The sequence below is a fragment of the Hyperoodon ampullatus genome, assembly GCF_949752795.1.
Source record: "Hyperoodon ampullatus genome assembly, chromosome: 3".
In the NCBI taxonomy this organism is placed as follows: Eukaryota; Metazoa; Chordata; class Mammalia; order Artiodactyla; family Ziphiidae; genus Hyperoodon; species Hyperoodon ampullatus.
The window spans coordinates 63,733,344-63,747,973 of NC_136916.1; the positions used below are offsets into that span (position 1 = coordinate 63,733,344).

Sequence of the window (14,630 nt, forward strand, 5' to 3'; positions counted from 1 at the left end):
TATTGCTTCCGGCATAACTCACACTTTCTAAAGTGCCAAGAGAGGAAGTAAAGGGAGTAAGAGGCAAATTGGAATTTGAATCTTTCACAGAATGCAACAGACAAAAGCAGTGCTTCTAAGATTAAACAGAAAATGAGAATTTTAAAATTTCTACTTTTTTGCCTAACTTTTTTCTCTAACCCGGTTTTTTAAAAATGCCTAAATCCAAACAGTTTTTATTGCTAGGAGTGTGATTACTTCCCCATGAATTTTTGAAGATACCTAAATATTTAAGTTTTGGGGTTTTTTTTTTTAATCTTTCTACCCAGTCCTAAAACAGTGGAACAACGCAAATATCAAGTCCCAACCTGTGCAGTGCAGCTTCTTCTTTCATGTGATGACAACATTGTACGCCATGTTGCAAGTCCTGTTAACCTAAAATTTGCCCATGCATAGTAATCCATTCAGTTATGGAGACTTGCTGAGGAAGCATAACTCAAGTGAGGTTTGCTGGGGATGGGGGCCTGGAAAGGAGGAAGGGAAGGGGGGTTGGTTAGAGGAGGAGAGGGTGTGAAAGGGGTGTGTGTTTGGAGACTGATTGGTAAGAATGCTGATAAACCTGCCCCCAGAATACTTTTGGCCTGAAAGCCTTTTCGTTTTGTGTTCGTCATAGAATGTCATAGAAGTGAATCAGAAAGAAAGGGGATGTGAAGAGATTTACTAGGCTGTTTATAAAAAAGAAGCTTTGCCTCGTTTAGACAATATTGATACCTGTTTCCAATTAATTACCTTAAAAATCTCCAGAGGAATTCCCCCCTGTTTGTTTTTTGAGTGCCAATTGCAATTTGAAACTCTTGCCTGCTTGCGTGTTTCTTTCTCTCATGTTGTTGAAATTGGATTCTTTTTGAGGCTATAATGTCTGGTTAGCATTGGCTCAGCCCACTCAAAAAGCAGGCTTGGCAATTTGATCTGGGAAATTTTAAAAGTTTAAACCTAAGTGCAGTTTGCTAGGTTCTGCTTTTCTATGAGAGAAATCTTGCCGTCTGCCTGATAGCTCTGTGTCTTGCTTAGATGGTAATATCTTTCTCTGATGGGCCTGGGAACCTAAGCAATATTCTCTTTCTTGTAGGCAGGCCCTTCTTTCCCTTTTTTTTAATTGTGGTTTTCATACTCGCAACCTCTGTACAGTGCAAACCCAGTTGCTTTTTCAGTAATAAACAGATTAATGTTTGATAATGTTGAGGAAGAGAGATTTGAACACAGATGTTTGCAGACTCAATGTCATCTGGATTTACTTCACTTTAAACCCACAGTAGTCCACCGCAGCTGAGATTCATCCTGTATTTCTCCTCTTAAATCCTGTTCCTCTTCTGCATACTTTTCCTTACCCAACTCCTACCACCCCCTACCCTGCCCTACCCCACCTCAAACTCCCACCACTTACTCATCTTAAAACTCAGGTTTACGGGCATATGTTTAATGCTCAGAACTCATGCCCTTTACTGGAGAAAAGAAAACCTTTTTATACCTGCTTTACATTGTTGGTTTTTTTTTTTTTTTCCTTTTTCTTTTCTCCTTCTTTGTGGTTTCTATTAATCACTTAGAGGTTTACACCCAGTGTGCCTGCCGGGCTGTGCCCAGGTTCAGAGCCATGCCAATCGGTGGGTGAAGCTTGAGGCAGTGATGGAGCCACTGCAGCCTCAGCAGAAGCAGCAGCCGCCGCAGCAGCAGCCACCGCCGCCGCCACAGCCACCACACCTGGCTCCTCTGCAGATGGACGCCAGAGAGAAGCAGGCTCAGCAGATGAGAGAAACCCCGTTCTTGTATGCCCAGAAGCTGGTCACACAGCAGACTCACCTTTCTGCCACACCTGGGAGGCCTTCTGGCAGCCCTGCCCTGGGTCCCTTAGCCAGAGTTCCACCAGCCCCAGCAGTGGCCCGAGTGTTTGAACGGAGCAAGGTGAACTCAGAGCCTGAGGAGGAGGAAGGAGGTTTGGAAGATGAGGATGGGGATGATGAAGTTGCAGAGGTGGCTGAGAAAGAGACCCAGGCTGCTTCAAAATATTTTCACGTGCAGAAGGTGGCTCGCCAAGACCCCAGAGCAGCACCCGTATCTGGTCTGCTTCCAGCGCCAGGGCTCCCACCACATGGACAGCAAGCTAAAGAAGACCATACCAAAGATGCTCCTAAGGCCTCAGCTTCAGTCTCCACAGCAGGGCAGCCGGGCTGGAATCTGGATGAGCAGCTCAAGCAGGTCAGTCTTTCTGGTATGGGGGCATTATTTGTTCTCCCTAAAGGGTAGCCAGGGAGAGGTACTGGACTTCCAGGGTCTGTGCCAGTCTGTGCCTTCTCAGCCTACTTCAGCGACCAGCAGCCTAGACATGAATAGACTGAGTTTTTTCCTCATAGTTGTTTTCTTGATTAGAGCAGTGAAATGTGTAAGTTACTCCTAATATAGATTGTTCCAAGTTTAATATGAAAGACTAAGTACAGTCTTTTTTTTTTTTTAAAGGAAGAATGAGGTTGCAACAGAGTTATGAGGGATATCTAAAAATGAGATGTGTGGCTAATTTCAGTTTTTCTAGTAGTAATTTGATAAGAGAACAGTCTTGCCTAACACAGTGTCTTAGCTCCAGGCTAACCCAGGATCATGCTTTTTAAGGTCAGTTTTGTTGTTTTGCTGCTAAACATAGCTGATGAGAACCTTTTGCATTGTGTATATTTTCCAGCAAAGAGCCTTTAGACATGATTTCATTTCACCCTTATATCACCTCCTTTGAAACAGGGCAGGGTAGACCTCACAATTCCCTTTTTATTTTTTTTGCTGGGCTGTGCGGCTTGCAGGATCTTAGTTCCCTGACCAGGGATTGAACCCAGGCCATGGCAGTGAAAGTGCGGACTCCTAACCACTAGACCTCCAGGGAATCCCTCACAATTCCCTTTTGAGCCAAGGCAAGCTTCAGTGATTCCCAAACATGGCAGAGCATCAGAGTCATCTAGGGAGTTTTTAAAAATATAGATTCCAGGGTCCTAATGAATTATCCTAGGGGGTAGAGCCTAAGGAATCTGTGCTCTTTGCCTTCTAATTCTTCTTGTCTTTCTGACTTGCCATGCCGCTTTTCTTCACCTGAAGAATGGGAGTGATGATCAGTTCTTCCAGGCTAAGTGACCTGTTGGTGATTAGGCAGGGAGTTCATAATAAAGCCGTAATATTTGGGTAATATTTGGGTACTCCCCATAAGCACATACACTCCATGTGGTCCAGTGATGCTGTTTAGAAATTAGTTGTGAAGGGCTATGGATTTACACAGGGCATCCGAGAAGTCATATGAGAAAGGTCCTTTGCAAACTGAAAACTCAGCATCTTTCTATCAAGGCGCCCTGCCTATGCAGTTGATCTAGTAGCAGTGTTTGTAGTAGATCCCAGAGCCAGCAAAGTGGGGTTCAAATCCCATCTATTACCCTTGTGATCCTTTGGTAGGGCTCAATTCCTTTGAGCCCTCTGAAATCAAAATAACGAAGCCTACCTCCAAGGCTGTTGTGAGGATTAACAGAACCAGCATGTGGTGGGTAGTAGTGCTCCAGGTGCTCTTTCATGCAAACAGTGCCATCCTCTGCTGCATCCACACAGACATGCTCGGAAGCAGGGGAGACGCTGAGATGCACAGAGGTTTTCCCTCAGATCACCAGGGAGGTAGTGGCAGAGCTCGGACTAGGATCAGAGAATGCCAGCTTCCCCGACAGCAGCAGCCTGGCCGCCAGCCCAGATCCGCCTCCCGGCTGATTGCTTTGGTTTAGCAAAACATCTGTGACTTGCCGGCAGCCCCCGCACTGCTGTGTGGTTGGCAGAGTTCCATGCTGGCCGCTGAGTCAGCTCCTAGTGGGATCCCGCCCTGACAGCACTGGGAAAGTTCAGGCCCGAGGTGGCTGGGCTGCCCCCGCCTTGGCAGCTGGCCAGCCTCTGCGTGTGTGCGGTCGTTCCTAGAAAGTACAGCCTCGTGCGAGGAACAAGTGGAGCTCCAGAGCCTGTCTGTCTTCAGGAAGTGCAGCAGGTGTTGAGGTCAAGCCATTAGAGCTTTGAAAAAAGACACTCTGCAGAAGTGGCGTGTGCGTGCACACACGTGTGCGCCATGCAGGCACCCAACACTGGTTCTAGACAGCATCAGCCCCATGGCTGCACAGCTCAGTGCTTGGGAGGCTGGCTTTTGGCTTCTGAAACCCTTTGAGTTCATTTTAAGTTTCCGAGGCATACTCACTAATTATAGACTGCCTGGCAGAGCACCTGCCAGAATGTTTTTAAATGCCAGCGTAACTGAGGCCTCATCTCGCACCCTAAATTTACCCTCCCCCTGGATGTGGAGATCAAGAGCTGGGTTAGGGGGTCACTGGGTAATGATGACTTTAAACCTTTGATGTGTACCTCTTTTTCTCCTTTTGAATTTAATTTTTCAAGATTGATTTGGTCTGTGCCCTCCTCCTTTATCTAATCCTTCTCCTAACAGTGGTAAATAATGTTCCTTGGGATTTTTAAAATGTTTTAGTTGTGCTATGGAAGGGGGACTAAAAAAAATAATATCCTAATGGAGAGCCTTTAGAAACTACTACAAACTGTGAGACTAGCTTTTCTTAAAAATTATTCAAAGTCTTTTGTTTCTTATGCAGTTAGCTTCCAGAGAGCGGAAAAAGATCTTATTAATGGGTGACAGTGTCCATTTTGTTCTTTTACATAACAAACTTTTACAGAGGCTTCTTTAGGCCAGGCCTCTGCTCCAGGGGCTAAGGCATGCGTCTCCCTTGAAGAGCTCACCAGCTAGGTTTAGCAGAGGCAGTGTGGGAACTCAAGGGGGACTGAGTGTTGGGTTGCAACAATTTTACTCTGTCCTGACTCATTTAAAGCCCAACTGTCCAGCCTGAGCTATGCTGCAGATATTTTAAAACAGTTCTGTTTCATATATTCATACACCAAGATAAAGTTGATTTTGTCTACAGCATAGCTAACATAGCTTGGTAAATCAACAAAAATACTCAAAAGTATTTACAAGATTTGGGGCTGGTGTGGGGGCCTCAGCGGGCATCTGCCAACTGCAAAGCAAAATTTGGAACGCTTAAGGGCTCCACAGATTATCTTTTGTTTCTGAAATCACATTCTTATAACATGTAAAGTCAAAATTATTTCATGTTTTCTCCTTGAAGAAACTCTTAGAAGGTAACTTGCTTCTCAAGGCCTGGATTGTTAGAAAGAGTTTGGCATCCTCTGACACCAGAGCGATGGGAAGATGGATAATGCCGTTGAGCCAAGCTTCTAAAACCCATCAAATTTCAATGGGCAGAGTAAATAATTGTAAAACAAGACAACAGAGAGCTGAGTGTCCCTTCTCTCATGGGAGATCAGTAGAAGCCTGTCAACATACAACCAGCTAGGGGTGTTGCTGGCCTGTTAGGGGTGGTCTTCTGTCCTTCTGGAAAGAGAGCAGTTCAGGCAGTGCAGGCTTTGTCTGTCTTGAGCCCATTAATGGAGCCAGTTTTCCAGAAGGGCATAGACTCCTTCCCATAGGGTAGGAAGATGAATGATGGCTTAATGGGCATATGAGAGCCAGAGAGTGTGTCTGGTTTTCTGTATACTTTGGCAGTCTCTTGGATTACTGAGTGTGAGAAGGAGGAAGGCTGACTGACTGCTTGATCTCCAGAATCCATTACCAAGAGTTCCTCTAAGTAGTGAGGTGTGGTCTCTCGGGCTAGGCCTACTTTTCTGGGTACGTACTGCATGTCTTTGGAACATTTGATGCTTTTAGTAAAGATTGTGCAGACTATTACCTGAAAATAAATAAGATCATGAGCTTTCTCCACTTTCTTTGTAGGTCTACTTTGCATGGCCTAAGCTCCGATATTCATAGTGGAATCCATCTAGATCAGTGTTTCTCAATTGGAGGTGATCTCCGCAACCCCTCCTTCTCCCAAGGGATGTTTGGCAAAATCAAGAGATATGTTTAGTTGTCATGACTGGGGCAGGTGGGGCTGTGCTGCTGACATCGCGTGGATGGAGGCCAGGGATACTACTAAACGTCCTGCAATGCACAGGACAGTCCCCCACAACAAAGAATTATCTGGCCCCCAAATGTCAGTAGCGCCAAGGTTGAGAAACCCTGCTTTAGACTGTGTAATTAGAACGAGAACATATGCTGTGCTTTCAGACACTGCCCTAGACTCTTCCTTTGTGTTTTGGTCCTGGTAACTGAAGTGTTTGGCAACCTTGAGTTTTCTTCACTTCTGTTTTCAGTATCCGTGTTGAGTTTGTGTCTTCTATCATCATCTGGGTGAGCAGACTGTCCATCACTTGGGGGAGGATTGGGACCTAGAACTTGCGCTCTCTTATTTGGCTCTGTCAGTGGTTCTTCAGCCCAGTGTTCCATGATATCTAAGATGTCAATGGTGATTTGTGAGAGTGCTCCTTCGCCCTTCTAGACTTTAACCCCAAAAGGTCAAGGCATAAATACTCAGCAAACTTGTTATGTAGTAAAAGATGTAATTATTAAGTCAGCATTGGTTTTGGAGCCAAAAGATGTGGATTTAGATCCTAACTCCACCACTTGCTTGCTATAGTGCTTGGCACAGATGTCCTACCCTACCTTTCTGAACCCATGCATACATTTCTCCCAGAGGATGATAATCCTCTCTTGCCATCCTCAGGGAGCAATTTTAAAGATATTACAAAGATGGAAGAAGAAAATGAGTGTGAAAGATCTTTGTAAAATTTATACCATTAGGCAAAGATTAGGTTGAATTGTCATTAGCACCTAAATACTTTTTGAAGCTGTAATTTTTCAATTTTTACTATCTTTGTAGGGTAAGATGTTCCATAAATCTTAGTGCTCTAAAGCAACTCCTTTTCAAATTTTCTAGAGCTGTGACCGAACTCTAGTATTCTAGGGTTCCCTGAAGCATTTCAGGATTATGTGAGTTAAAGCCATTGCACTCCTGAAGCTGCTTCTTTCCATATTAAAATAGGGATATTTCTCCTTTAGGTAGAAGTAAGCTTTGTTTATGTTGAATTCTTATAAATACATGATTAAGGACTTAACTTGGGTCTTTATCTTTCTTAGCAAAGACTAATCCCTCCATGTGTGTCCCAGATCCCATCCCCTCCTAATTTTCAGGGGCCTGCTTCATCAGTGAACCCATTTCCCTGACTCTTGGGACTCTCTTCTGAAGTTTATTACACACTAACACATGTTCTACTATCCCCAAATTAAAAAAAAAAGTCTCCTTTTAATCAGTAAATCTGTCTGATTTGATTGCTACCAGGAAATGAGAAGTCACTTTTTATTTTTTTAATTTTAATTTTATTTTTTTTGGCCACGACACTTGGCTTGTGGGATCTTAGTTCCCTGACCAGGGATCAAACCCGGACCTTCTGCAGTGAAAGTGTGGAGCCCTAACCACTGGACTGCCAGGAAATTCCCGAGAAATCACTTTTTAAAAACTTTCCCTTGACTGCACATCTCTTTCCAACATGTTCTGTAGTCCTGACTATCCATGCACTTCCCACAACAAAGCCTCTCGGAAATCGTTTGCACTCTGTACCTTCACTTTGTCACCTTCTACTCACCCTCAACACACTTCAGTCTGGCCTCTCTCTCTTCCATATCCTTGAAGTTCCTCTTGGTAAGTCCTCCTAGTGATCACCATGTTTCCAAGCCCCACCTGCTCCCACCTCATTTGATTTCTCTGCAGTATTGAATTCAGTAGACTCCTCTCCTTGAAACATTTCCTTTTCTTCCTTTCTGTAGCCCCTCCATTGGCTTATTTTCTTTAACCTCTTTCTCTTCTTCTATCTAACCTCTAGAACTCCAGGTTCCCCAGGGCTCAGTTTTAAACCCTCTTCTTTATATGCTTTCCCTGGGCAATTTCTTTTACTTTCATGGCTTTAAATACTATCCACAAGCCACTGACTCAATGTGCATTGTTTGAGCCCATGTTTCCATTCTGAGTTCAATGGATATATTCCCAACTACCTTCTTGGGATGTTTTACTTAGATGTTTTACTGGCACCTCACGTTTAATACATGTAACGCTTAATTTCCAACCTACTCCCATGCAATTATTTCCTCTATTTTCCTTCTCTGTAAAGGACATTTCTACCCACTTCGTCATTCATATCAGAAACCTTAGAGCTGACTATCTTTGTATACCTCCTACTCTGTCACTCCATCTGGTAATGTCCAGTTCATCACCAATTCTTATCAGTTCTCCCATCTAAATATCTAGAATCCTGCCACTTCCCTTCTCCACCATCACCTACTTAATCCACGCTTCTTACCTACTGTTGTAACTATCAACAAGTTTCTGTGTCTTCCCTCCTCCATTCTCATTCTCCACACAGCAGCTAGAGTGATCTTCTAAAAACCAAATCAGATTATGTCACTACTTTAATGTCCTCGAAGTTTGTCATCAGTTGCTCTAATTGTAAAACCCCAAATCAGCATAATCTGATCCCTGCCTGCTTCTCCAGCCTTATTTTTGCCAGTATCCTGACCTATCACTGTACTCCAGTCATCCTGGCCTTTGCAGTGCTAGTCGTTCTGCCTAAAACACTCCTTCAGGCTCTTACCCCAGCTTCCGTTTTCACCTTAAACATCACTTTCTTAGAGGCACTGTCTTCACCTTTAGTGTAGGTCATGTTACAGGCGTAACTTGGAGATATGGCGGATTCGGTTGTGTATATCACAATAAAGTAAGTCACATGAATTTATTGGTTTCCCAGTGCATATAAAAGTTATGTTTAGGGCTTCCCTGGTGGCGCAGTGGTTGAGAGTCCGCCTGCCGATGCAGGGGACACGGGTTCGTGCCCCGGTCGGGGAAGATCCCACATGCCGCGGAGTGGCTGGCCCGTGAGCCATGGCCGCTGAGCCTGCACGTCCGGAGCCTGTGCTCCGCAAGGGGGAGGCCACGGCAGTGAGAGGCCCGCGTACCGCAAAAAAAAAAAAAAAAAAAAAGTTATGTTTACATTATACTGTAGTAAGTGTGCAATAGTGTTATATCTAGAAAAACAGTGTACATACCTTAATTAAAAAATGCTTTATTGATAAAGCATACTAACCATTATCTGAGCCTTCAGCAAACTGTAATCTTTTTGTGATAGTAACATCAAAGATCACTGATCACAGATCACCATAACAAATATAATAATAATGAAAAAGTTTGAAATATTTCGAGAATTACCAAAATGTGACACAGAGACATGAAAGTGAGCAGATGCTACTGGAAAAATAGCACCAATAGGTGTGCTCCAGGGAGGTCGGCTCGGTGCTTTGTGACGACCTAGAGGGGTGGGACAGGGAGGGTGGGAGGGAGGCTCAGGAGGGAGGGGATGTGCGGATGTATGTATACTTATAGCTGATTCACTTTGTTGTACAGCAGAAACTAACACAACATTGTAAAGCAAGTATACTCCAATAAAGATAAAAATTTTAAAAATTGGTGTGCTCAACGCAGGGTTATCACAAACGTTCAGTTTCTAAAAACAATGGAGTACCTGCAAAGCGCAGTAAAGCAAAGCACAATAAAATGAGGTATGCCTGTATATGTTGTCACTGAACATTATACTTTGTGTGGTTTATTTGTTTGATATGAGTCCTGTACTAGATGGTAAGCTCTAAGAGGACAGGGACCTTGTCTGTTTTGTTTATCATTGTGTCCCAGCACCCAGCAGAATAATGTCAGATAATAGGCGCTGCATAAATATTTGTTTCTTCTGCTTTCTTTTAATTTGCCCTGTTTTTTTTTTTTTTTTAATGTAAAGAGCACCATTTCATTTCTTTAAAGAAATGCTTTTTTTTTAAAGAGCAGTTTTAGGTCACAGCAAAATTGAGCAGAAACTACAGTGATTTCCCATATACTCTCTGCCCCCACGCATGCACCGCCTCCCCCCTATCAAAATCTGTACCAGAGTGCTGCATTTGTTATAGTCGATGAACCAACACTGAACCATCATTATCACCCAAAGTCCATAGTTTACATTGGAGTTCACTCTTGTTGTTCATTCTGTGGGTTTTGACAAATGTATAATGACATGAATCTACCATTATAGTAACATACAGAGCAGTTTGGTTGCCCTAAAAATCCTCTGTGCTCCAGCTATTCATACCAACCTTTTCATATTGGCTTCTTTCACTTAGTAATATGCATTTCAGTTTCCTCCATGTCTTTTCATGGCTTGATAGCTCATTTCTTTTTAGCACCAAATAATATTCCATTGTCTTGATGTGCCACAGTCTGTTTATCCATTCAGCTACTGAAGGACATTTTGGTTGCTTCTAAGTTTTGGCATGTATGAATAAAGCTACTATAAACATCTGTGTACAGGTTTTTGTTAGACATAAGTTTTGAACCCGTTTGTGTAAATAACAAGGGACATGATTTCTGGATTGTATTCAAAGAGTATGTTTAGTTTTATAAGAAACTGCCAAACTGTCTTCCAGAGTGGCTGTACCATTTTGCATTCCTACCAACAATGAATGAGAGTTCCTGTTACTCCACATCCTTGCCAGCATGTCGTGGTGTTAGTGTTGGGGATTTTGGTCATTTTGTTTAAATTGAATTTTCATTGAGATAATTGTATATTCACGTGTAGTTCTAAGAAATAATTTAGAGAGATTCCTGTACACTTTGTCCAGTTTCCCCCAATGGTAACATTTCATAAAACTGTAGTATACTGTGACAGCCTGGATATTGACATTGATATGATCCACTGATCTTATTTAGATTTCCTAAGTTTTACTTGTACTCTGTGTGTCTGTCCTGTTTTTAAGCCTATTTAGTTGTATGTTTAAGACATCTGAAATTCTTTTTACTTAACAAATGCATCTGAAGCTGCAGATTTCTCTCAAAGTTGCTCTTTTGCTATATCCCACAAGTTTTGATATGCAGTGCTTCCATTGGTTAGTACTAAACGTTTCAAAATTTCAGTTGTGATTGATTCTTTAACCCATGAGTTGTTCAAAAGTATTTTTTAGTTTTCGAATATGTGGGTTTTATCTTTTTAAAAAATATTATAACTTATAATTAAGCTCTAACCATCGTTGTTAGAGAACTGGTGCGTTATCAGTTTTCTGGAATTTGTTGTGATATCCTTTGTGTTGGCCTTGTGTATGATCAGTTTCTATAAATTCTCCATATGTGCTTGGAAAGAATGTATATTCTATATTTAATAGAGGTGGGGTTGTATATCTGTATGTTGGATCAAGCTTTTTAATTGTGTTATTCAGATCTTCCTTATCCCTACTAAGTTTGTGTGATCACTTTCAGAAAGAGGTGAATTAAAATATTCCGGTGTAAGACTGGCTTTCTTTTCTTTTCTTTTTTTTTTTTTTTTTTTTTGCGGTACCCGGGCCTCTCACTGTTGTGGCCTCTCCCGTTGCAGAGCACAGGCTCTGGATGCACAGGCTCAGCGGCCATGGCTCATGGGCCCAGCCGCTCCGCGGCATGTGGGATCTTCCCGGACTGGGGCACGAACCTGTGTCCCCTGCATTGGCAGGCGGACTTTCAACCACTGCTCCACCAGGGAAGCCCATGATTGGCCTTCTTTTGATTAGTATTAGTGCATTTTTTCCTTGTACATTCCAGTCTTTATATATTGAGACCACATACAAAAGACCTATAATCTGTCTTTTTTATTAGGTTAATTTAATCCATGTAGTTACTAGAACTGGTGATACATTTGGACCTATTTCTGCCCTCTAACTTTGGATTTCCAGTTTAACCATACTTTTTCTTTGCTTCTTGTTTTCTCCTTTCCTGTCTTTTGTTCGTTTGATTGAATATTCTTTTCTTTTTTTAAAAAAAATTAATTAATTTATTTATTTTTGGCTGTGTCGGGTCTTCGTTGCTGTGCGCAGGCTTTCTCTAGTTGGGGCGAGCGGGGACTACTCTTCTTTGTGGTGCACAGGCTTCTCACTGTGGTGGCTTCTCTTGTTGCAGAGCACGGGCTCTAGGTGCATGGGCTTCAGTAGTTGTGGCACGCAGGCTCAGTAGTTGTGGCTCGCAGACTCTAGAGTGCAGGCTCAGTTGTTGTAGTGCAGCAGGCTTAGTTGTTCCACAGCATGTGGGATCCTCCCGAACCAGGGCTCGAACCCATGTCCCCTGCATTGGCAGGCGGATTCTTAACCACTGTCCTTTTCTCCTTTACTGGCTTAGAAGTTATGCTTTCTGTTTCTATTCTTTTGTTGATTAGATTTAGACTTTCATTACTGACTTTTTATACTGCTTTCTTTTTTATTAATTAATTAATTTATTTGGCTGCACTGGGTCTTAAGTGTGTCACTTGGGTTCTTTGTTGCTGTGTGCGGGATCTTCGTTACAGCATGTGGAATCTTTAGTTGCGGCACGTAGGATCTAGTTCCCTGACCAGGGATTGAACCCAGGCCCCCTGCATTAGGAGCGTGGAGTTTTAACCACTGGACCACCAGGGAAATCCCCTACGCTACTTTTAAACAATATTAGGATCTCAGAAATTCTAATGTAGCTTGTGCCTCTCTATTTCCATCATCCAATATTCCAATTTGTTTTACCCCCACCCCCAAATTAGGGTTTTTTTTTCCCCCTACCAGTCAATAGTTATTTAAACTTCCCAACAAGTTTATCCATCTTTTTTTTCACCATTACTTCTTATATCCCATTCTTTCCCTTTGGGTTCAGTCTTCCTTTTTTAGTAACTCTTTTAGCAGAGATTTGTATATAGTAAACTCAGTCTTGGTATGCCTGAAAAAATTTTTTTAAATGTATGTCTTTCTTGGGACTTCCCTGGTGGTGCAATGGTTAAGAATCTGCCTGCCAGTGCAGGGGACACAGGTTCAATCCCTTGTCCGGGAAGATCCCACATGTAGCGGAGCAACTTAGGCCGTGTGCCACAACTACTGAGCCTGTGCTCTAGAGCCTGCGAGCCACAACTCCTGAGGCCACGTGCCGCAATTACTGAAGTCCACATGCCTAGAGCCCGTGCTCTGCAACAGCAGAAGCCACTGCAATGAGAAGCCCGCGCACCACAATGAAGAGTAGCCCCCGCTCGCCACAACTAGAGAAAGCTCGTTAGCAGCAACAAAGACCCAATGCAGCCAATACGTAAATTAATAAAATTAATAAAAAATAAAATAAATGTACGTCTTTCTTTATCTTGCCCTTATTCTTGTACGATTGTTCATAGCTTTAGATTCTAGATTGACCATTATACATCTTAACGCTTTGAGGATATGATCCCATTTGTCTTCTAGCAACTATTTTTGCTGTTGAGAAGTCTGTTATCAGTTTAATTGTCACTGTTGTGGATCTTTTTTTCCTCTTTCGTGGCTTTAAAATTTTTACTGACTCTGCTATTTTGCACTTGTATTAGTGTTCTGGGTTTGAACATATTTTTATTTACCCCACTTGGGCCTTGATCTGCTCCTTCAACCTGATTTGTGTCATTTTTTTTTCTCGGCTGCTATTTTTCCTTGACCCCTATTCCTTTTTTTTTTCTTTTTAAAAAATATTTATTTGGGCTTCCCTGGTGGCACAGTGGTTGAGAGTCCGCCTGCCGATGCAGGGGACACAGGTTCGTGCCCTGGTCCGGGAAGATCCCACATGCCGCAGAGCGGCTTGGCCTGGGAGCCATGGTAGCTGAGCCTGCGCATCCAGAGCCTGTGCTCCGCAACGGGAGAGGCCACAACAGTTAGAGGCCTGTGTACCGCAAAAAAAAAAAAAAAATTTATGTGGCTGTGTTGGGTCTTAGTTGCAGCACACAGGCTCTTTGTTGCAGCGCACAGGCCTCTCTCTAGTTGTGGTGTGTGCGGGCTCCAGAGTGCGTGGGTTCAGTAGTTGCACCCTGTGGGCTTAGTTGTCCCGCAGCATGTGGGATCTTAGTTCCCTGACCAGGGATCAAACCCATGTCCCCTGCACTGGAAGGCGGACTCTTAACCACTGGACCACCAGGGAAGTCCCTTGACGACTATTGTAATAGAGGTATTTGAACCTTCTCATTTAGCCTTCTTTGTATCCTTTCTTTTATAACCTTATCTCTTTATGTCTTTCTCCTGCATTCTGGAATATTTTCACATTCTGTTTTCCAGTTTCTAATTCTCTCTTCAGCTCTGTCTGTACTACTTAATCACTTTTTAAAAAGTTTATCTTAATATTCTGTTTTAATATCTGTTCTTTTTTGGTTTTAAAAAATCTGCCTCGGGCCTCCCTGGTGGCGCAGTGGTTGAGAGTCCGCCTGCCGATGCAGGGGATACGGGTTCGTGCCCCGGTCTGGGAGGATCCCATATGCCGCGGAGCGGCTGGGCCCGTGAGCCATGGCTGCTGAGCCTGCGCATCCGGAGCCTGTGCTCCGCAACGGGAGAGGCCACAACAGTGAGAGGCCCGCGTACCACAAAAAAAAAAAAAAAAAAAAAAAAATCTGCCTCTTCTTACCATATGGTTTCTATTTCTTCCTTTAGCTCTTTGAGCATCTTTAACTTTTAAAAAACTTTATATGGACTTGTTAAAACTCTTTATTATGGGGATTTCATATATACAAAAGAAGAGAATGGTAATGAACCACCTGTGTCCTTCGCCCAGCTTTTAGCAGTTACCAACCAACATTCTGCCATTGTTTAAACATGCTTGTTTTTGGTTTTTTAA

At 43.0% G+C, this 14,630-nt stretch overlaps 1 protein-coding gene across 2 annotated transcripts in view; it reads left to right on the plus strand.

The window, feature by feature from the left end:
• Window positions 1-1,662: 1,662 nt before the first annotated feature.
• ARID3B (AT-rich interaction domain 3B) overlaps window positions 1,663-14,630 on the plus strand; it is a gene marked incomplete at both ends in the record, with an annotated part of 48,645 nt that continues 35,677 nt past the window's right edge. For both annotated transcript variants that reach the window (XM_079701153.1, XM_079701152.1), the window contains one exon: window positions 1,663-2,232. In XM_079701153.1, coding sequence (XP_079557279.1) covers window positions 1,663-2,232 — 570 coding nt within the window. The remainder of the gene's footprint in view (window positions 2,233-14,630) is intronic.